At 39.4% G+C, this 24,097-nt stretch overlaps 1 protein-coding gene across 2 annotated transcripts in view; it reads right to left on the bottom strand.

The window, feature by feature from the left end:
* Positions 1-1,052: 1,052 nt before the first annotated feature.
* Positions 1,053-24,097, bottom strand: part of TSPAN5 (tetraspanin 5) — an 83,038-nt gene continuing 59,993 nt past the window's right edge. Inside the window, exons 3-8 of one of the 2 annotated variants that reach the window (XM_062493000.1) lie at positions 14,141-14,287; positions 12,145-12,315; positions 10,217-10,342; positions 7,099-7,146; positions 6,842-6,958; positions 1,053-6,292 (exon numbers count right to left, since the gene is read on the bottom strand). In XM_062493000.1, coding sequence (XP_062348984.1) covers positions 6,227-6,292; positions 6,842-6,958; positions 7,099-7,146; positions 10,217-10,342; positions 12,145-12,315; positions 14,141-14,287 — 675 coding nt within the window. In that variant the 3' untranslated portion in view covers positions 1,053-6,226. The remainder of the gene's footprint in view (positions 6,293-6,841; positions 6,959-7,098; positions 7,147-10,216; positions 10,343-12,144; positions 12,316-14,140; positions 14,288-24,097) is intronic. The other variant, XM_062493001.1, reaches the window with a different exon arrangement.

The raw sequence follows: 24,097 nt of genomic DNA, 5'->3' as shown, positions 1-24,097 counted from the left end.
CGTCTCACTGTCAGGAAGGTGGACACATCCACGTGTTTTTACATTTCAGCGTCCTTATGACAAGAAGCTTCATTCTGGATAAGGCACAAACCCCAACAATACTGGCCTTTCATCCAGAGCACCCATTGGAAAAGGTAATTTGTTTCAAAATAGCCTCAATGTCAAGAATCAGTGTAGAAGTCTGTTCAGAGTTTGAGAGATGGCAGGTAGCCACTGCTAGTCTCCCTCTCCATCATGAAAATGCTTATCCAAGGCTGTCACATCTATCAGGCAATGCCCTTGGCTTTTCTTCTTTTTTGTTAACTTTTGGTCATTCCTGTGTTTGTGTGTCAATCTGTCCCCAGTTTAGATGCTTATTTTACCAAATCATTTCCATACATACAGATAAATATCATATGCCTGAAACATCCAAAAGGCATTAGATTTCAATCTGGATATAGACATGCTTTTAAATTCACAGTGCCATCTTGTGTACAAAACCTGGAGGTTTTGAAATACTTTAAAAGTCTGCTTACTCCTCTATCCAAAGTAGTTCAAGACATCATTACCCATTTTTACCTGCACAGTAATGTAAGTCAGTTCTCACTACTTCTGTTTAAGACATGTTGCACTTATTTAAACTTTTGAAAAAGGAGGTGGGAATTTGTGTAAGTCTTGCAAAACAGCAACTTCTGAACACACCAGAGTCACCAGAATAATTCTGGGAAGAGCACAGCCACTGCAGCCTGAGGAACATCAGCAACCTGTTGGAAAGAAGCAGAGCATGTTCATTAGGCGGAGACTTCAAAAACAGATGGAGGGATCTCTTCATGTGGGGACATGTTTTTTATGTCTTAGCTTATTATTCACCTAAGGGCAGCCACTGGTGGCATGAGCACGTTTTGTGATTTAATCAGAACACAGTATTCTACAATACATATGAGAGGTGGTGATTTATTTCCCCTGTTAGTTTAGAGGAAAGGAGACAGGGATCTTTTCCTGGTGGAACTTTTCAATGAATGCACCTTTCTATTGTTAAGTGCTACATCAAGAGTACATACACATCCACAACATCATATTTCACACAATTTTATTTATAAAATTGTAATTATCTAACAAATTGCATATAAAATGATTTACTTCAAGTAAATACAGAATACTGCACGACTATTAAAACTATTGAATAGTCCATCATAAGTGTATTAAAACATTCCTAAAAAATGCCTCTATTAAAAAAAAACAAAAACCCAAGAACACAAGTAGCATGACCAAGACCATTTTCAATAGCTTAAAATGAATTACCAGGAAGTTGCATTAACTTCCTAAGTAGACTCCAGTTACATCCACTGAGATCAGTATGTGATACAATACCACAGCCTAACGCTAAAGATGACAAGTAATACATTATGCACCTGATCTATGCTTTTCTCCTAAATTGAAGGGAACCAGTCTGAAACCAGAAAACTAAAGCTCAAGTCAAACTCTACTGGGCATGCAGTTCTGTTATAGCAATACTTTCAATTGGTATGTGTAGTTGGCTTTTACAATCAATTTTACAACTGATAAAAAAGGAACACAAGAGAATACATTCGTATAAAAAAGAATGATACACAAAGGGTAAATATTGACACCTTGCTGTACACCTTCAGATGAACCAGAGAGAAAGATTCAGCTGGAACTAATCTGGAATATACGTATGAGAACAGCTCTGAGTCTCAAACCCACATCCCAATCTCCCCAGAGCTCAAGGTCCATCTCTACTATGTACACAGCGTGAACATGAACACACATACAGGTGGAGCTTTTTATTAACACATTTATATTGCCAAAACACAAAAGACAGCTAGCAGTGCTGCCTTGTGCACACTAGTAGTACAACACTTCTTCATATACTGCCTGTTAAGGGAGACAGATTTTTTTTTTTTTCCCGAGGGGCAAAATTTGGTAGCTAATGGATCAGAGTAGTATTATTTCATTTGTTTTAGACAGTTTCATCACCTCTTACAGGTATCTGAAAAAGATTCAGAGAAAAAAAAAAATGGGAGGAACTGGAACATTCAGCAGAGTGCTTGATGCCTTTTGAGGTCTAATCTCCTTCCTAGGTATTTGCAGAACTACTATTTCAATGCACCCAAAAGCCAAACACATCAAGAAGGGAAACAGAATCAAAAATTCAGACAACAGTTTCTCTCATAACCAATCATATTAACCAGGACCAATTTTAACAAGGGCATCTCTAAATTAGTAAAAACACATATTGAAATCCAGGACAGTTCTTATAGCACCATGTTTTGTCCTGCCACAAGTGATGTCAACTTCCCATAACGGGTAGGAGGTGCTGCCACCGACTCTCTCCACTTGACAGTCAAATGCTGTTCTAACACCAAGCAGCAAAGAGAAAAGGCAAGGGAGGCCCTGCCACTAACCAGGGCCCAAAGGGACAGCCAGGGCTTCACGGTCCCCAGGTGCAGCCACCCACCGGGCAGACACACAGGTGCAGGCAGCTGAAGCCCTCCTGCTGCTCCACTGGGGCAAGGGACATCCTGGACAACCACTTGGGACTCACCAGCAAACTCTCCTGGTGGACACCTTTCCTCTCCATAATAAACACTTTCAGGGTGAAAAGCAGTCATGTGCAAGAATCATTTAATCTGCATGCTACTATTTACATTTCAAACACTATTTACACACCAGAACTACAATGAGCATCTCTCTCAAAGGGGAGAGAAGAAGGCTTTCGGGACAGAGTACACTTGAGCAAGCACCCCCACAGCTTCAAACTCTAAGGGGCACAATCAAAATTATAGATTTTTAAGCAAAGAGATCCTACTGCTACCAAAATAGACACAAAGAGATGAATCAAACATTTGTCCATTAGGCCATTAATTAAAAAAAAAAACCCAAACCCAAACAACAGAAAGGTCTGTGAATACAGAGGGTACTTAGGAAGCAGAGGAGCAAGGATTGTGATGCCCTCTGGCAGGGCTCAACAGGTTATATGGAAATAGCTTTAAAGCCAATGCTGCTGCTGAGCTACCGGAGTCCTCATTAGCAATGCCACTACTCCGCAGGAATCACCCAGCAAGCAGAGCTGTTTCCCTCTCTGTAAGCCTGACAACAAATTTCTGAACAACTACTGCACACTAAAGATAATTATACTGACCTCTGAACTCACATCTACCCCACCACCACTCCAGGCAGGCTAGAAATTGCTATGGAGTCCTAGTGCCTACCACATCTTATTGCTGTTAGACTGAGCCCACATTGCCAGCAGTTGTACTTTAGTTGCAGCTCACACAAACTTTTCAAAGTTTCCTGGAATAAAGTTTGTATCTGGCAGGCTCTGACAATAATACATTGATTTCCAAGGCCTACCACAAGCTTTCCAAACTGACACCTAAGCTGCTGAGTAGCTATTGATGGGACATTTCTAGGGCATTTCTAGGACATCTTACCTGATCTGTAGACAGAAAAAAATGGGGATTTAAATGTGTAACATAGACAGCTAATCCTAAACATTCAGTGCATATCCATCAAACAATGCAAAAATTAGTAAATAAGTATCTCATGGGAATGAGGGAGGGAGAAGGATCAACATCTGCAGCAATAGCTCTAGAAAAGTAAGTTATTTAGTGGTTTTTGTAAGAACAGTCAGTCATTCTGGGATTCAGCAGAAGTGTTGCACATTTGTGTGTAGACGTGCAAGTTGTGAGAACAAGAATTGCTCAGCCTGGACCATTTACCCTCCTATCAGTCTGACACTGCCAACAGCAGAGCCAGCAGACTGGAACTCAGAGAACGGTGTGACAAGACAGAAGGCCAATACAGTACAACTGCAGATATTCAAGTAAAAGAATGAAGCTATTTTCAGAAGCTCAGAGCAGCAACAGCAGCGTTCAAGATCAGTGGCAAAAAGGAATGTTTCTGTAATTAGGCTTTTTGTTTTCCCTCCAAATCGAAGCCCAGGATTACAATCAAGGCTCTTTGGTGGAGGGGTTATTTCCTCAGCCCCACTTCCCTGATTCTTCCCTGCACTATTTTGTCTCAGTGCAGCAACACTGGTGCTGATGATCTGTCTGTCCTGCCACTGTCAGGCAAAATGGTATGTCCTTCTGGGGGAAAAAAACCAGTAACTCCTCAAGTTGAGGAGTGGCTAAGAAAAACATAACGCTGTGCTGAGGTGGAACCAACTTTATTAAGGACAATGATTGCTTTTCAAGGTTTTAAAAAATACTCTGAGTCATGGCTGGTCTTTAACAGCAGATACCAAGGGATATGGAAGCTGCCTGATTCAGAGCCAGTCAGTGGGAGTTAACCAGAAGAGGATGAGGCAATGCTCTAAGATGGGAGGACAATAGGTCTGTCTGAGGCATCTGTGAAGCACCGGCTGCCCATCACCAGCCTTCAGAGGGGAGAAAAACCATGCCAAATAAAGCAAAGAAAGGCAAAATGTGCAAGGGTACATATATTCATTTGTTTAAGAGTCACAGGACCAGAAAGAGCCTTAACAAGTTGTCAGGTCAGACCTCTATCTATCCCCCAGAACAGGGAAGCTTTGAAAGCAATGTGTTTCTCTCTTCTACTCCATATACCTCCTGTTTTAGGAAACACAACTCAGAAAGATGTTATGTTCTTACAAAGAAGTGCTACACACCCTTTGCCACTGTCTGACCAAAGCAGCTTTCAGGACTGGTATGGAGATACAGAGAAGGGTCATAAAACACACTAAATTTATTCAAAGTGCAATAAACTACCCAAGCTATGGTCAGGTCTTTTAAGTTCACTGTTATTAGTGAAGAAGAAGAACAAATCAAAAGCGCTAAGCTGGATGGAACCTGATCTAAGTTGTCTTCCACTATTTGTGCTTTTTTTCCACATTCTGCTTTCTTGTAAAAATTCAAGAGAGTCTATCTCAGCTGATCCTAAGAAATGTTTCTATCTAAAGACTTATTCTGTTGCTTCAAGAAAGCTCTTTATTGCCTTTAGAGCAAGAAAGGGACACATCTCCATAGCATGGATTCGTTCACTGGAGGTAAGTATTTACTCTGGCAAAAACTGTTCTCTCCATCTTCCAAGAGAATGGGATATGATCTTTCCATAATCACATGCATTTATCAATAAATAAGTTTGGATTAGACTGTATTAAAACATATGCACATATTTAAAGCACTGGAGTGTCACAGATTCTTATTCCACAGCTCATGCAAGTAAAATGAATTAAAGAAAATAAAAAGAAATAAAAAAACCAAAGCCCCAACCAGGAACAGACCAAAGAAACAAGCTTCGCATGAGTATGCCAAAGCATTAATATTAGTGAGATCCCTAAATACATTAGGTTACACTAAATTTCAGAGAAACAAAAGATTTTGCCATATCAGATACATAAATTTTGATTTTTTTAAAGTTAATATACAATTCATTCTTTGAATATTATTCTTCACTTGGACCCAACATCCACACTGCTTTCATACATTTATACAATTATATCCCATCCTTGCCCTATGAGACTGATATCCAAAGGTATGGCATCAACCCTTGTTTGTCAAATATAAAACTCCTTTCCCTTCATACAAGGGTGGAGAAGGAAGAAAGATCTTGACAAAATTAAGCAATTCTCCCTTCTGCTGATTCCAACCTCAAAGTACTACAGGGAGATAGTTGGAAGCTTGCATTAAAAAAAAATTCTCTTGTTTTAAAAACAATTTCTTTTACTGTACAATAGATGCATAGAAAGTTGCTTCCGGCTTCATGGGTTTAGGCGTGTAGCTATGTTTAGCTGTGAAAACAAGAAGATTGTTCCTTTACAGAGTGGTGAGGAGATAGACCATCTCAGGAATATCTGGCAGCTATCAAAGAGCTCATGACATGAAGAATAAACAGCATATCCACAGACTACAACAATGCACCTCTGTCTCACTGAATACACCAATTTTAAAAAGTGTCCACTTGTTACGCAAAATCAAGAATACAGTAGAGATTCACGGCTCAACAGCTTTCAAAGTGGTGGTTTAGAAGAAAAAAAAAAAACAGTCAGTGAGCAGCAGATTTTCAATAGCCCACTCTTCTCTCCTCCACCCCAAAAAAAAACACAAGTTCACTGCAATATCAGGAACTTAAGACTTGAGACTACTTGGGAGAGAAGACTTCCCTGTCACTCATGTCCATACAGCTTGGTGTCGGAGTGACACACTGGAGGTTTCAGAGGGTTTCGGTTGTCCAGTGTCTTGTTGTGACTACTTCAGCAGTTTTACCAGCTGGCTCTGACAGCCTCAATGTCACTAACCAAATTCTGGGCTAAGCATATCCCAAATATCTGGAAGAGACAACAGTTTATTCATTTGGAGCATTGGACAACTCTTTTCACACAAGGCAAACTCATTACGTTATACAGAACTTAGTTATGAAAGAAACAATAGAGGTAGAAATTAAATTAACAGTAGGTGTTGGAAGAAGTAAGAATATTGCAGAACTCATGTAACCCCAGTATTTTTATGGTGGCACTGGGTTCCAGTTAATTTACAGTTCTAGTCTTGTTTCAAAACAACCCTAAAGGCTCTCTGCTGCTCATTTAAGTACCACTGGAAACAGTAGGTCTGTACAGGCTTGGAAGTCTCTACTTAAGCTTTACCTAACAAAGTGTTAGTTTCAACTGCTGAGAGCTGAAAAGAAAAAGATGCATCCCTGTCGATAAATAAATATTCCTTAACACAAAGAAAGCCTCATACATTTAGTTCCCACTGCTAAAACCCACAAACAAGCAACTGGCACTGCATTTCCCACTCTCATATACAGTCTTCCCCCCAAATATTCAGTTTATCTATTATTCCTCTGTGCAACTCATTACAGGGAACATGATGTTTACCTGCAGTAATGCTATCCCAATGAATATACCAGCAACTATGGTAAGGTTGTCCTGCAACCATTTCTCAAACTGAGGGACACAGCCTTTAGTGTAGATAACAATCTGCTGATCAACTTCCTGCCAAGGAGAAGACAGAAGAAAACAGAGATAATTACATTTAACTATACCATCAGGAGAATAATCTTCTCTTGAAATAGGGACTCAGATCTTTAACATACCACATTAAGAAGGGGGAATTAAAAAAAAAAAAAGCTTACTGGTTTTTGCCTTGCATCGTAGCCACACTGAGTATTAATAACATCTTCCTAGAGGAAAGAGAGACAAAAGAGAGACAATCACTAAAATGTCTCTCAAACACCTTCTCCCAACTCCCTGGAGTTGGTCCTGTATGTAATAAGACAATCACCCAATCTTTGGTTAGCATATTGCTTTAATAAAAAAAAAAACCTTCCTCCTTCACTCTGCGCTACTAATTATTTGTAGCAAAGAAGAGCACACAGTCAAAAAAAACTTTCCCTCTCAAGTCAGCAAGCTGCAAAAACCAGCCCTCAACCTGAGTGAACTCCATGTTCCAGATACAAGCATTTAGCAAAGTAAAGGGACCGGGGAACATCTAAAGAACCTTCTGCTGAAAAGATTTTGTCTGTACTAAAAAATATGCTAAAAATACTGTTGTCATTTTCAGGGTTCAGTCTGTGCAGAATGATGAGGTGACAAGGGGCAGTTAGTTCACTTGCAGAAGTTGCAAGTTCTTTCTGAGACTGTCTCAACAAATATGTACAGTTCCTTTCCAAAAACCTGAAAGAAAAAAAGAACAGATGGGGCAATGTGTTATTACTGCCTCTTCTTTCTTATAGGAGCTTGATACCAATGGGAAGGGAGGATTTTTTTCCTATTCCCTTTCCTTTAGTACTCCCAAAGCACAGGTAATAAAATAGGCTCTGGCAAACTTCCCCTAGCGAACAAATGCTTCCCCCATTGGCAGCTGAAGCTGTAGTTTTACTTTGTATACAATTATTTCATGGTAATAAAATGAAGCATGAAACTTTTAGTATCAGCCACAATGGCTGTAAAATATTGTTACTGGCTTATCATATGACAGTGAGCAGGAGGAGGATTACTTAAGAAAGTGAGAAAATAAGCCAATCTTTGCTAGGTGTACCAAATACCACAATTTAATCAAATTGTTGGGAGAAAGTCAAGCAGTGAAGAAATGGATTTTAAAAAGCAGCCATATGGAAAAAGCATCTCCTATCAGCAAGGAAAGCTTCTCTGTTTCCTCATTTTGCAGGCAGTCCAACAGGTTGCATTCTGTCAGCTGTCCAAACTGGATTCCCTTAATGGACCTTCAAAATTCAAGCAACTTATTATATCTCCTAATGAGATGAATGCTTCTGTTCCAGGACCTAAGTGCCACAGACTACAAGGATATAAAAGCACTTAAGATTCCCTGATATCCCTCTATAAACCCCTCCCTGATAGAGGGATTTTAAGTTTTCTTCCTTGTACTAAATGCCTACTTGCTTCATCATTAATGTCTTCTGTCTTTAGCCTTAGAATTTGTTAACCAAAAGAAGGTATGAAAAATGCAATGGAAATAAAGAAGTTTTCTAGAATTGCCTGTACAGGAATTTGGAACACTTCAACCTACATAACTACATCAAAATGAACTATAGTAGTCAAAATTTGTTTCAATACACTTATTTTAGCCTGCCATAAACTTAGCACTTCCTGATTCAAGCGAAACTCAAAACAGTAAGGCATTCATGTAACTGCCTGCATCAGTCCAACACTGAAACCTAATTCCAAAAGGGACAAATTTGCTTTCCCACAGAATAAACCTGTGTTTATCACTACAACTGAACCAATCACAGCTTGGTTACAATTATTTTACTTGTATGCATGACTTCTAATGTTTTCCGTTTTTAAAGGCCATTAAGGTTGTTGTTTCCTTACAGTGAATGAAATTTGTCTTTAAATTTCTGGTTGTTGCATCACACCCTACCAAAGTGCATAGCCATTTACACAACAGAGAGAAAGAGAGAACATTAGGATGGATTATGTATTTATAGGATTACCTTGTACTGCTGCCACTGGTTTGATTTTATAACAACTGTATTTTTAAAACTGGGTTGTTATGATCTCTGTGTGGGTAGGTGGGCAGATAGGCAAACAACAGAGGGAATCCTAAACATAAGATAATATTTGAGCCTAACCCACATTTTGTTTTAATATCCCATTAAAATATTTTCAGCTATGTTTGTAAGAAAAATTCAAACTACTGTGAAGACACATTCACTGCAGAGGAACCAGAACCAGCTTGTGGCAAGACACAGTGCCTTATCAGGAGAGGGGGAGAGCAGCAACTGAATGCCAGGAGCAGCGACTGCATTGCATTATCAGCAAGGCAGGAAGCACCTGAGGTGCCTTTTGGCAACTTGCCTAACTTCAGTCTGTGCTAGACTAATATATTAATGGAACTCTAAATCATTCCAGGTGGAGATAAAGCCACAGCTGAATTGCTAGATAATACAAGCACTCAAAGCTAGCTTCTTTCAAGCTATATAAAGTCAAATGTATACAGTCATAGGCACGTAACAGCTTCCATACACATACCCATTCCTGTTTCAAGCCTTTCACTATTAATGAACTGATTCTCTACACTTCACTCTTCACTTTATACATTACTCTTCTTTATCATATCCATATTAGCAATGCATGGCTCCAACCTTCACCACTTGATGATCCAGAACTGTAAATATTTTAAAAGACAGGAAAATTTACCAAAAAGCTGCTCCCACAAACAATTTCTGACCTTTCAAGTCTGATTTCAGGTGACTGTAGGACAGGCAGTAATTTTAAACGTAAAAAGAGTATGTAAATGCACTCATACCCGACTCAAGATTCTAATGCAAACGTGTCAGGTCCTCAGGGCATAGACTGTCATTCCTTACCATACCTGGCACAAACTGGGTCAAACTGGCTGCAGCCCCAGGACACCGCATTAAATAATGAATAGTACCTCCTTTAAAGTATTTGATCTTAAGGGTTCCTGTTCTGATGAATTTCAACTGAAAGCTCATATTCTTCAACTCATTAAGTGCTTCGCTTTTTTATACTTGCTAAAATTAATATGTATGTTCAGCCAAGCCCATGGCTCTCTCTTTCTAATAAAAGCCACAAACAATGAAGTCTTCAGTTATCTTATGACTACAGAAAAATTAGTGGTTAAGCTGAGCTGAAAGAACAAAAAAAATACAGGTTGGTGAGAAGTTAATAATTAGCCTAAATTTCCAGAAATAAAAAAGGAAAATCTTGACGTGTTAGTTATGACTGGGACAGCAGACCCATCCTACCCTCTAGACTGTCACTTACAGCAGGGTCTTTAGTACAGCAAGAGAATGGCACACCACAGCGCTCTCGACTTGCATTGGAATCTGTACAATTGAAGTAAATGTTAAGGTTCCAGTCATCAGCTCCAAAAGCCCCACAGCACTGCCACTAGAACAACAAAAAAAGAAGAGCTTCTTAAATTTCAGAATGAAAATCTCAGCATTAGTAACATGCATCACTGCTGCCAGTTTCCCTCTAGCCTTCAAAACAAAACCTGAGACTCCCACTGCTTTCATTGAAACTGGCTTTTTCTTGTTCATCTGGAGATTTTTGTCATTTTTTAAAAATACCATTCCAAATGTGTAAGTTGTTCCAAAGTTATCATGTGATTAAAGTTACGTTCACACCCTGCTATGATGCTCTCTGGAGAGAAACCCGTGGGTGAGCTGATACGCCTACACAATAACAGAGTTGCACAGGCCTACAAGCTCAGGCCTGAGGGCCAAGAGTACAATGTTCTGTCCAGCCTAATGAGCCCTGGACTTTCAATAAAACAAGCTCCAAGGGCTACAACACTGGTACAGCTACTCCTTTTGCCAGTTTGGGGGAACTTCGCCTGGCTGTACATCAGACAGTGTGAACACACTGTTCCCCAAGCATCACACATGGCACAATTAACACCTTTACTGAATCCTTCAAAGAGTAAATCTGCCAAAGGCAGGCTTAGTCTCTGGCAAAGCATGTTGAACACATGAGGAATTGATGTCTTTTGCTGAACATAATAAAGAATGGACTGGAGAACAGTGAAGCACTGATGGTTTACAGCATTTAAGGAGATAGACCAATGAACCCGTCTACGTCAACTTTAAAAAAAAAATTTAAAAAACCCAAACCAACCACATTTTTAAAAGCATTGTAATAGTCATTCTCTCTTTCTAGATGTAGCAGTTCTCTTTGCAATACCTGACACATTGTCTTCACACACTATCTCTGCTGGCTGAAGAAGCAACTCACTCTCACCACTCGTGCTGCCCCTGGCTTATCTGCCAAGTGCAAATCCCGTTAGGAGAGAAAGCTTTAGGAAGTCACTGCAAAATTGGACCGTAGCCTTTGGCTGCATACGAGTGGACCCTACTTTCAGTTTGTAGTGACCTCTGACCTTCTTGCAAAAGACTCAAAACAGTGCAAGGATCCACATCCTGTTACTTACCATTATTCCCCCAGGCACAAAGAAGCAAATCAAGTATTGAAACTATTTTAGTTGTAGAATGCAAGAAAACCAGTAAACATGAATTCAACCAATACTTAGCCATATTAGCCACACAGTGCCAGATTCAAAGAGGACTTCATCAACACAGACCAGAACTGAGTACTGGAGAGGAAAGGTACTGGCAGATCTTGTGTGCAAAAGTCAGTGCAAGACTTCTTTACATACACTGATAAATTACAGAGCTTAGACTGCACAAACAGGTGCACCACTGATTTCACCCTTCCCTCCCAAGTGCAGATGTGGCATCACACTTAGACATGTCCTACAAGAACTCTACAAGTCACCCACTAAATACCTCTGCCACTCTGCCATGTGGTGTAGGACTTCTAATGTTGCTAAAAGTACACCAACATCCATCTTAGAACCAAACAAAGCTTAGAAAAGGAGTAATTTCTTAAATGGATGTGATAGTTTCTACAACAAAATATTTTAACTTGGTGCATTAGACACTGTCTCTAATTCTTCAAGAAAAGTTAGCCCAGCTCTCCATCTTGTTTTACTCAGTCATACATCAATAAAGACACTTTACACAGGTGCTATATGTTTGCAGAAGTTCTATAAAAACAAATATAGATATATTCAAAAGCATTATATGCTAGAATATTTCTGTTGCTCCTCGAAGAAAGATGGAAAGTAAAAAGTAAGAGCAGGTATTTCTTAAAAGTAAGCTTTACAAAAAAATAAACATAGTCCAACTTACATATTCCTGTGTGAAGTCTATGAGGTTTTGTAAATCAATGTCATCTCGGTATGCTCTGATGTTGTTGTTTATAAAGAAATACAGCTGGTCCTTGATCCAGTCTTTGAAAACAAATGCTAGAACACCAGCAGTGAGCTCCAAGAAGAAAATAATTCCAAGAAATACAGAGAACTATGAAGAAAATAAAAAAGGCTAAAATTGTTTTCCTTTATGACCAAAACCTTTCAAAGCTCACAGTTATATCCAGTGATAAGGCTTTATCTATTTCAGCACAAGTTCAAGCCATTTTGGCACATACGAAATTTCAAATTAAAAACACACCATTTTTTTGGAGCTGTAGCACAGAAACCTTTATTCTATTCTAACAAACAACAAAAATGCTAACAAACCTTGAACATTTTCACTGAGATTTTCAAAGATATACAAGAGAATTCATTGTAAATTTCAAGACACAGGTAGTCATCACCACATGTAGGGCCCTTGAAAACCCATGTTCAGTTTCTACATAGGCACTTACATTTTAGAAGGCATAAACAACCAATAGTGCCAGTAAAATGCTTTCTACATGACTTTTACTTTAGATCTTCTCACTGGCAAAGCTTCGCCGAAGCAGACAAAGCAGAAATTGGTAACAGCAGAAATTAATTAATGACTAAGTCAGAGCAGAATGTCTGTGAAATTACTTCCATCCACATTAAAACTAAATGAAGCTGCTATGATTAATGCAAATGCAATGGATGCCAAAGGCATTACTACTCATCTGCCACTTTCCCTAAGCATTTCCACTGAGTCAACACTGTTTTAAACCACACAGGGGTTCTGGTATACTGGAAGTCCATCCCCTTTGCAACTGTGCCTTTGAGTTTCATTTTAATAAGTTCTCTGTGTGTGTTCAGATACATTTTTAATTTCTCCTGCAGCTGCTGTATGGGAAGCTATTTCTGGTATAGCAGATGGGTTCATTTTAGGCAAGCTAAGAGAAGCAAGGAAAAAGAAAAAAAAGTGCTACAAGCTGCTTTATAAATGCCTTGAGAACTGTGACTCTCAATTGCCTCCTCCCCTTATAAAACATGTCTGTGAGAGCCAAATGTGTCACTTGGAAGCAGTTATTTCACTGGAAGCTTTTTCATGTACTTATTAACAGTTAATGGTTATGAAGACAACTGCATACACAGGCTGTGCCCACCTCTGGAAATGGGAGTGGTGAAGGACAGAATCTTCTTTACTATAAACAATCAATTTATCTAAAAGTGAACATGATAGTGTTACCCTCATTTTCAAAAGTCACAGTCTTTCGAATTATTGAACCTGGCTACTTAGCTAAAGAAGTTCTGCATACTGAGGTGCATTTGTACATTGTACAGCAGCTCATTCCCTAACCAAAAATCCAGCCCAGAGTTCAAGAAAACCTCAATTTTCTTTCCACATCCTGGACACTTTCTCCTCCCCTTGTCCTTCTCAGGCCCCAGCACTGAAAGCAATGAAGCCTTTTCCAATTAGCTGAATGGCAAGAACTGAAGATATCAGCCAGTCTGAGGATATTGTAACAGTGCTAAGTCCTCTGTACCATCAGGGGCCCTTGCACAGCCGAAGTCACATGGGTCACATTCACTGCTGCATCTACACCCCTCATATTTCATAAGCAGCTTGTGATCATGGACTCCAAGATCAACACACAGATTCTCACAAGACATTTGTCTCTTTTTGTGACAGGGAAACAAAATGTTAGACTACATCCATATGAAAAGCAGTACTTCCATGATATGATTCTTACCACCAATAGTTTTGAACTAAAAAAAAAAAAAAACCACAACCAGTAAGCACCAGAGACTGAAGAGCTGTAATGTGTTAAAAGCTAAGTGCTTTCCTGGTATTCAGCCACTGGAAAACACATTCCTCCCCAAAATACATTTTAAAAACTTTACATAGTTAAAGAGAACAGACAACATGGCATGCTACATAAATGAAGAATGTCACAGTTGCAAAAGATACTTACAAATTTGAGAAGAAACGTGTTTTCTCGTAAAGCTCCAATGCATCCTGCAAATCCCAAAATGAACATAACTCCTCCTACCACTAGGAAGAGCCAAACAGGATCAAAGCCTCCCAGGTCAGTGATGGAGGAGATATTGGATAGCACTCCCTGAGAAAGACACAATGCCAAGGGATAAAAAGAATATTCAGCTTTCTGTTGTACAAATTCTGCCTGCATTTTTCTTCTTAAAAAGGAAGAAGGCTACAGCAAAATAAATGTTCTGCAGTACATCAAGAAAACACAATTAAGAAAATCTTTGTATCCCAAAAGAGATAAAAAGTGCAATTATGTGGAATATTTCTGAATCAACATGTGAATGAATAACAAAATGTTCTTGAAGAAGTCTCTGTGAGAAAACCATAGGGCATCTTCTGCTTATGTAGCTATAAGAAGTAGTCTTCCAGAAACTCAGAATAGATATTTGAACAGAACTTAACACACTCTTATTACCCGTGCCGAGATGCATTTTACGTATCAGATCATCATCTATGTAAACATACAGTTTATATACAGTTATATAGAAAAAATAGTTAAAAGCAATAAAACCACCTTGAATTTAGCATTCATTCTCAGTATTTACAGCAATTGTCAGAAATTAGAAATGAGCTCTTAGGTTGCAGCATATTGGAACAAAAATTTTTTCAGCAAAAAATTTTTCAACAAATTTTTACAAACTACTTATCTGGCCAATTCAACTTCAGGCATCTATAGTGCCAAAACCTCATTCTAGAAATAAAATATGGCTACTGACTAATTAGTTAGCAGGAAAAATTTGAAAATACCCAAGTCTCCTAGTAGGATGAAAGACAATTTAATAACTTGTCTTGGGACATGGCTTACACTAACTTAGGGTAGACCTATCATATGTTAAACTACATATGCTGTGTTTTAGACATGACAGTCAGCACAGTCTGCTTGTAATACCATTTTTGCCTTAGAAGCAAAGCTTGGGTTGTGACACCAGTAATCCTGAGGAACTATTTTAATTTTCTGAACACATTTTAGGCAGAGCTTGGCTGATGTTGAACAGATGGGTCATATCAAGAAACAAGTACAAAGTTTACCCTATTCCAGTGAGTTTGCACAGGAACAATTACAGTTTCCTAAAGCTTTTTGGCAGAAAAAAATGCTGAAGTGTCACTATTTCTTCATTCCCCTCCCCAGTGCTGTAGGTCAATGCAAAGCACCACTGCTGTGTTTCCTCACAGAAGTCTGACCCAGGCTGAGTGCTTTGGACTACTGCTTCCTCTAACTCCTGCATGATGCTGTGGCTTAAGAAACAGCAACAGAGTTCTCTACAGCTACAGCTCCTTATTTGCAAAACTCTATGGTACATCCTTTTTCTTATTCCTGTTCATATCGCTTTGTTTCTTTGAAATGGTCCCAAAACAGCAACACTTTAGAGGGAAGTTACCATAACCTCATTTCCAGAAGTTTAAAGTAACATTGTTAATGGTGACTGTTCTTGACTTGTCCACAATCCTGGCTTTAGACCTGTGATTATATAAATATATATATATATATACACACACACACACACACACATACCCACCTATTTTGGACCACTCAAAACTTATCAAATGTCATGTAACCAATATCCCTAACACATTACTTCATGTAGTCTGCAATCACTTTTCCTAAAGTACAAACAATAATCCAACAGCATGAATAACATGCTCTAAGTATATTCTTTTCCCTCCTACTAGAGAGGGATTTCCTCTCTAGTGCCTGAAAGGGATGGAAAAAAAGAATTTAAAAAATAAACCACATTCATCACTTTCCTCCTACACCACATACAGTACTAGCCTTACTCTCATTCATTCAAAAAGCAAAAAGAGACGGAAGGAACAATGTAACACAACTCAAAGCCAGCACTGCAATCAACGCCGAGCAGCTGGCCCATCCCTTTTTTCTGGTACCATCTCAGCAAGGAGACGATACACACCAAGATGAAATGAACACTTACCAGTCATTAACATTTACATCAACTTGTGCAAAAGTTTCCCCACTCCTTTTGTTTCATTACGCATGTTATAGAAAACAACTCCAAGCCAACTTTCTGACTAAGAACAACAATATGAACAGGACAATCCAACAACAAGAAACCTTTGTAAAAACCAAGGCCTTGGCCTTTCAGTCAAGAAGCATGAGCTCTGCCTCAAGGGGAAAAACAACTACTAAAATGATTTCTTCAAAAAGTTTTGAAATCCTTTCCTCTGTGCTTATATAGTTACCATAAGATAAGAATAAATTCTGCCCTAAAGTAAGCACTACTCCTCTTTTCTTTTAACATTAGCCAATTTCAGAATTAATGGACTGTGGTATAGTAGAGTGAAAAAAAACTAGTCACTGGAGAAATGATGTTACCTTTGTTATTACTTGCATTTACTTAGAAAAAAAAATCCAAAAAATATGAAGATTTAAGTCTCTCTTCATGAGACATTTTGTCTTTCTTTAAAAACAAAGCAAACAAAACCAAATAAATCAACAAAAAAACTCAAAGCAAATTACTGTGTTAAATCAACTTCTTTCTATATAAAAGTAGTAAAATTCAGCTTGCATTTTTGGACAATACTGTTAAGACTAAATAGTCATAATACAGAAGTGGTAGTAAGAACCACTTCGCATTTTGTCACAGTCACATTAAACTTGATGGCAATAAAATTAATTGAGCCAGTTTTATACTGTTTTTCCAATCCTGCCCTTTTTCCCTTTACTTGATTTTCTAGAACTGCCAGGCTCTTAGCAGTCTGTAATGCCACATGTTGGCTGGCCTCTCCTCAGGGTAGCTGTGTTCCAACACAAACTGCATAGAACAACACGGGCTTTATCTACCATTGTTTGCTGTCCTTGGAAAGCACCTTTATGTGCATCTGTTGCTAGTCCACATATGGCAATCATAAGCCTAGCCTGGATAAATCCCAAAGAGCACATCCTGACAATACAAAGCACATACTGCTTAATTTTCATTGGTACTCCGTATGCTCTCGGCACATGAACCGCAAGTTATCAGTATTCTGGAGAGACATCTCAGGATACACAATCTTCAGAGAGGCTTTGTCAATAAAACAATAGCTGGCAGTGTGAATAAGAAACACAGACAATGCTCCATGATTACACACATCAAGAGCATTATCTTGAGATACACAGAAGTAGTCTGATAGAAGATTACTGCTTAGAATACAATTTTCCACTCTTGTACTCTGGACACTTAGAAATATACTCTCTGTAGATGCAGCAGTGCAATACCCTGAAGAAAAGCGTATTTTGCTTCAAGCAGCAGGGCAACAACTGGGGAATAATATCTCATTTTATATTGTTAAGAAGATCTAGATGTACAGGCCTCCTGGCACATACTCTTTCTATCAGCTACAAGTTTCTATAATGCTTGTAACACCTACTACCACAGTATCAAGTATTTTTTGGCTGCAACAGCCACTGCTGGGAAACATTTGACACAGATGTACAAACATTTGGTAGTGACCAATTCTGTCTTCAACCCATCTTTAGCCAAAAGCAGAAGGAAACATTTCCAGGGGTGCTTGAGCAGAGGATCAGTATCTCACAGTCTAACACTGCACCCTCCACAACATGCTCTGAATCCTCAGGCTCAGCAGTCAGTCATGGATATGTAGTGACTGTCCACTTCTCTCAGGCATCAGTGCAAGACCTAAACAAACCACCTGTAAATACTTTAAAGTAAGGCTTTCTATAAATGCAAGGTATTTTTCCTCAGCAACACTACTGCAGATGCCCACTACAACCACGACTGTTAAATCGTTGCAAGTACTCTTGATACTTCAACAACAGGAGCAATTTTTTTTCATCTGGACACATTCTTGCTTTGAAGTATGGTTATTTTTGAGGTACATGCACATCACTTTCTCAGTAGTTTAGGCATGTGCATAATCTGTATTTGGCAAGAAATGCTTTGTTTTCACAAAGCTACATGCTCAAGCAATTTACATCTCACTACGGCGACAACCTAGGGCTCTGCTGTAGTCCCATAAGGAGAGCCAGCAGGACATGTTCCCTGGCTGATCTACTGCTCATCTGTTTGCTCTGTTCCTCTACCCTCCATAGCCTGTTGTACATTCCAGTCCATGAGACACTCCTTAGTATTTGAATGCAACGCAAGCCAAAATTTATTAGGGGTAGTGAAGCAACAAAAGCATCATCCATAAACTAACTAAAATAACTAACAGTAAAGTTGTGAGAGAAGTTCCTTTATTTGTGAAATGTACTTCAATTATTAAGATACAATTATGCATGGATGGAACAGGAAAGACTGAACCCACATTTCTACCCCACCCAAAATTCAGGAGAAGTCGAATGAAATGGTTAGGACCTGGCTCTTTTCTTCAACACATGCATGCATTCCACCCACCAAGAAATGTGAGACAATCAAAGCTCAACAAAACCTCCTGCAGAACTGGAGTCTTCTCCTCCTGGTATGGGAGCATAGGTAGAAAAAAAAGCCTGAGAGATGCCCGACAGGTCCTCTGTTGTCATGTCATGTTTTCCTCACGGCCAGAGCCCTCCACATTACAAGCAGAATCACATGTATAGCTTACGGGAGAACAAGGCAAAGAGAAAATGCCACTCCTGATGTAATGGCTGCACAATAGCTTGCCTTTGTCCCATTGATTAATAATAAGGAAGTAACAGTTACATACAAAAGCAGTAAGGGTATACACCTCACCCCTTCACCATCTTGTACTACTTTCCAGAGACAGACCCCTAACTCCAGCTCCTGCCTTTGGTGCACATCTACACTAATATTTCAGGTCAGATCCAGCAGTCCTCTTGAAGTGATCACATACAGGATGTGCCTCAGTTCATACCAGGAACAGTCTCAGAGCACACAGACTGGATTACTTATAAATGGAGATGTGCCTCTGGAATACAACTCATGCTCCAACCATTAGCAGGCATTCAGTCCATGTGATCACACTAGAACTAGGCAGAAAAGAACTCAAACCTTTCAAAACCTGCAGTGCGTAGGTTGGATCTTCAGCAACACTTCCTCTCCTGTTGGTCCCTACTGCCTACATTTAGCAGTAACAGCCCTCACAGGCTGAGCCCAAAACCAGACACACATCTCGGCAAGAGCAGTGACCCAGTGTTTGCACCTTTACAATCTGATGCATTCTTGGGTTCCTAAGGGAGTCACAAGTGCACTTACAAACTAGTGACACTTCCAGATCAGCTGTTGCTGAACAGATGCTGCTGTAACAGGCACAGTAGCAAACGGCAGGACAAGAAAGAATGGCTCCAACTGAAAACACTCCAGGCAGCAGCAATTTTGAAAAGCTGACCCAGTAATGAAAATTCAAAGCATAATGAGCCAGAGACAACTTAGAAGAATCATAAGTCTTAGAAACAAAGAAGTGATATAATGAGTGTATATGAAATTTGGCTCACAGGATGCATATAAAAGAAGGGGAGTTCTCAACTCTACAGGAGGATGAGAGATCCACTATTTTTTATTTCCTATTTCCTCCAAGATGGAAAAAAAAACCCAAAAAAACCACACATCTGCTGCAATAACTCATTACTGGGAGGACAAAACAAAACCAACCAAACTACAAATAAACAAACAAACAACCCCCCACCACACACCCAAGAAATGCAGAAGATCAGAAAAAGATACATCAATACAAGATCTTCTGAAACATCCATTTTTGCAAACAGAGATTTAGCCTTTTCACAGGCTTGTCTGCAGGACTTAGTATCACTGGCAAACAGTAACATCTGGGAGGTGATGGTAAATAAAATTATTTTCAAATGCCTTATTTTAAAACAGAAAAATGCCTCTCTGCTTTGTTAGTCATAAACTCCATGCAATTCCTCCATGCTGTGTATCTGAATGAACACAGGGAACAGAACAATACTCATTGAAACATGCCAAATTAATTCTACTCCAGAACTGTCTCTGCAAGCAAGAAACTAGGTGGGGGGATGTTTGCAAATCTTATTTCCTTGATTTTTGTTGGTTTTGCATTTCCCACAGCAAACAGTAATACCAGCAGAACTTTATTCTTCATGTGCCTAATGGCGGAGAACTAGTCTACAGCTTTCCTGTACTGACAAAGCAGAGCTCAATAGGTGAATAACTGGCAGAAATACATACAAGATACAGACTTTTAGACTTTTCAGGATTAATGACCATAAAGTGTTGGAACACTAGTAAATCTTTTAAGAGACTGTCTGTTTAGATTATGCATCTTTATGTACTGAAATTTAAATCAAGTGTAATAGTGGATCCTCTCCTCTCTTCTCCAGTCCTATAAAACCCATTCACAGCCCTGTCTTAGAGGCAAGATAGAGGCTTTGGGTATCCTTCAGCCTACAGGATAACTGCAGTTCCCTTGTTGGCAATAATTTTTAGAACTGTGTGATAGACATATATGCACAACAATCATGGAGTGACCAGTGTGTCACTCTTACCTGATGTCTGCCACTCACTGGGACAATAAGAGAAGTGAGTTGGTTTTTTTCTTGAAAACAACTTTAATTTTGACTTCAGGGCAAGGAGAGAGAGATTTGCTCTGACAAATTGTGATTGTTTCCATGTACAGAGTTTAGCTTGTCCAAGAATGCCAAAGCAGACCTAAATCATCTTAGACAAGTAAAAGTCTATCTTAAAATTTCAGATCCAGATTTAGAGCTCCTGCTGACTAAGAATACTATGAGGTACCACATTGGTACTCCAAACTGCACATGACTTCCGAGCTGAAGCAACTTAGTGCTATGCTGATTTAACTAGAAAAGCTGAGAAGCCAAACTCATGCACATTGTCAGCTTCTTCCACTTCTCTCTCTTCATTTCAGTCAATTTTATATACAAAGTAAATTTAACCAACAAAATTTGAAAGACTTCTTCCCTACTTCAGTATCTCTTAGTTTTGCTACCTCCTACTCAAGAGTTTACCCCCAAAACCACAGTGCTTTCCTTGTAAGTCCCTCTCCATGGACACTCTTATAGGGTCTCAGAAGACGTAACAGCGATTCACCACTTAGGCTCGCTACCCTTGAACATAAATCCCCTGCAGGTAGCCAGGAAGCTTATCTTCCCAAGCACCTACTGGTATCACACCACAGACAGCCTTAAGACCACAATATCTAATATATACAGCCAAGGAGGGAAATACACATTTTGTAGAAGTCTAGTTTTTTTTTTAAAGAGTCAACAGAAGACATGACTTGAAGTGGTTAAGAAAAACAATTAAATATAAACATTTTTCCCCTGCTGCTGAGCAAAACTGCTGTAAGTTGCTGAGGTTTAGCACAGACTCCTTGTATGTTAACAATGTTCATGTCACTGTTGCAGGAGGAGGGTGGAAATCAACTGCCATGGATGAACTATTTAATGGTACAAGCCCAAGCCCAGCATGCCTGAAAACAGTGGGAGACTGTGAGCTATACAGTACCACCATGTATAGATAGCTTTATTCATCCCCACAACTTATTGCCCCCACCCCCAGCTCTCTTTCAGGTTCATGGCTCAGAATGCTAATTGCCTAGCTTTTGTTTAGGGCTGGCTGACTAGCTGTCAAGCCCATTCTATTGCCTACTTGACAAATGAGCTCTTTTGCCTCCCTGCAAAGGCCTTAAGGAAGGCCACAAGACTGGATATTGTGTTTTGTTTCTTCTCAAGAAAGTGTAAAGGGGAGAATTAAAGCCAACTTAGGAAAAAAAAAAAAAAAAAAGATAAACTAGGCACCAAGTCTACAAATCTGTCCCAAATTGGTTTTAACCAGCAGCCAATAGGACTCCTGTGAAGCCTGGATTATGTTTTTACTTCCTGCAGTTTTAATGTGGCCTGGAACACTATCTTTTTATATTGAAAATATTCTGTGAAGCAACAAAAATATATACAAGTTGATGGCCAGGCTATAAAACTACACAGCTAATACAAAGCCACACAATTCAAAACAGAAGTTAATAAAAATCCTCCCCATCACCAAATGAAGTTTACAATAGGAGTCCTGAAGACCTACTCCTGTAAAAATCCCTTACAAATTTACACAGCAGCAGTGTCAAGTTCAAGTCTGATGAAGTCAAGTTCATTGGGACAACAAGAAGTCTTCACAGAATGGCTGAGGTCATCTGGCCACCTAGCTCTGGCTGCATAGAACCATGTCCTGATTGCTTTGGAAAAATCTCCACAGAGACTTCATTCAAATCACCTCTGGGCAAACTGTGCAGTACTTGGTCATCCTCACATTATAAAAAAAAGATGCTCCCTGATGTTCAAGGGAAACACCACCTGTGTTTCAATTTGTGCCCCCTGCCTTCCAGTGGGCACCACTGAAAACAGCCTGGCCCCATGCTCTTTGCATCATTCCTTCAGGTACTTCCATACATTAAGATTTCCTGATCCTACTCTTCTCTGGACTAAACAGTCTTAGCTCTCTCAGCCTTTCCTCGTAGGAGAGAAGCTCCAGTACCTCAATCATCTATGCTGTCCTTTGCTGAATTCTCCAGTATGTCAGCATCCCTCTTGGACTGGGGAGCCCAGAACTGGCCTAGGTGTGGCCCCACCAGTGCTGAACAGAGGGGAAGAATTCCGTCCCTCAACTTGTTGGCAACGCTCCTAGTACAGCCCATGACACATTCACCTTTTTTTTTGTCACAGGGACATAGTGCTGGCTCGTGGTATGACTTTGTGTACACCAGGACCTCCAGGTCCTTCTCTGACAAGCTGCTTTGTTGTCATACAGTGTACCATTACAACAGCCTATAATGCCTAAGGGATACAGTGTACCCTTACAACAGCCCACAATGCCTAAGGGATATCAATCCTAGCCTTAGGCAAGCAGCAGACTAGCTAGAGAAGTGCTTTTCACTTATGTTACAGATGTCTCAAGCCCTGGGCTTCACCTCCTTGGCTTTCATCTTCAACTCCTCATCAGCAGTAAGAACAACTATCTGGGATCTAACTGATCTGCCCACCACTAAATAACACAGGGCCTGTGAGTACCTGCAACTTGATCCTGCTGACAGCAGCTTTTGGCCACTGTCCTCTAAAGAGCTGAGTCAAATAAAGGACTCCAGATTAGTTGGACACAAGTAAACTTCTTCATAGTTCTTCTACAAAATTCAGATTTGTGTGTGCTCAAGAGCTCTGCAGTTCAGCTACACCCATACAGTATTTTGATTGTTACAACATGAACTAAAACAGTCCATACTAAGCACTGCAGAATAAAACAGTCCAAGAAGCTGGGGAAACATGACCATTTTTTCACAGAAATACCCATGCTTTAAACCAATAAACAGTATTTTATTTTACTTATTAATTAAAAAAAAAATCTGAAAAACCTACTATATGGAGCCTGAGTTAATGCATACTAAGCTGTGGTGGGTTGGGTTTTTTTTTTTTGTGCTTGTCTTAAAACAACATGGCATTTTCTCCCACTTTCAGAATCTGATTAAAAATTGTTTAAGATGACTTGATAACAGATGTCCAAATCTCAAGTAAAAACAAGAGCTCTGACTTCTGGCTATTAGCAATTATGAATTTAATGCATTTTCCCTAGGAAAGGGTACATGGTTTCCCATACAGAAAATACATAAACCCTAACAAACGAGGATTCTACCAGAACACCTTCTAGCTGTTAAGACTGGCACACTTTAGACTTCAAACACTATAGTTGCTTTCCCTTTACCTGCTCATTCACAATAAAGAGGAATCATTTGTGTTACCTACCGTAATGATACAAAAATTTTCAAATGTCTTCTACAAAGTCACTCCCCAGAAATGCAGTTCCCTGGGTCTTGGACATAGCTACAAGCTCTGAGAGTATGTTCATCTGAGTCTTAAATAAAACATATTTTTACATCTTTGCTGAATAAAAAAAGGCACAGCACCTCTTTCTAAGGCTAGCTGAGCTATCCAACATCAGTATCCTATGGC

The sequence above is a fragment of the Cinclus cinclus genome, chromosome 5 (genome assembly GCF_963662255.1).
Source record: "Cinclus cinclus chromosome 5, bCinCin1.1, whole genome shotgun sequence".
Lineage (NCBI taxonomy): Eukaryota > Metazoa > Chordata > Aves > Passeriformes > Cinclidae > Cinclus > Cinclus cinclus.
The sequence above is the reverse complement of the archived record's forward strand: the minus strand, read 5'-3'. Positions and strand labels throughout refer to the sequence as shown.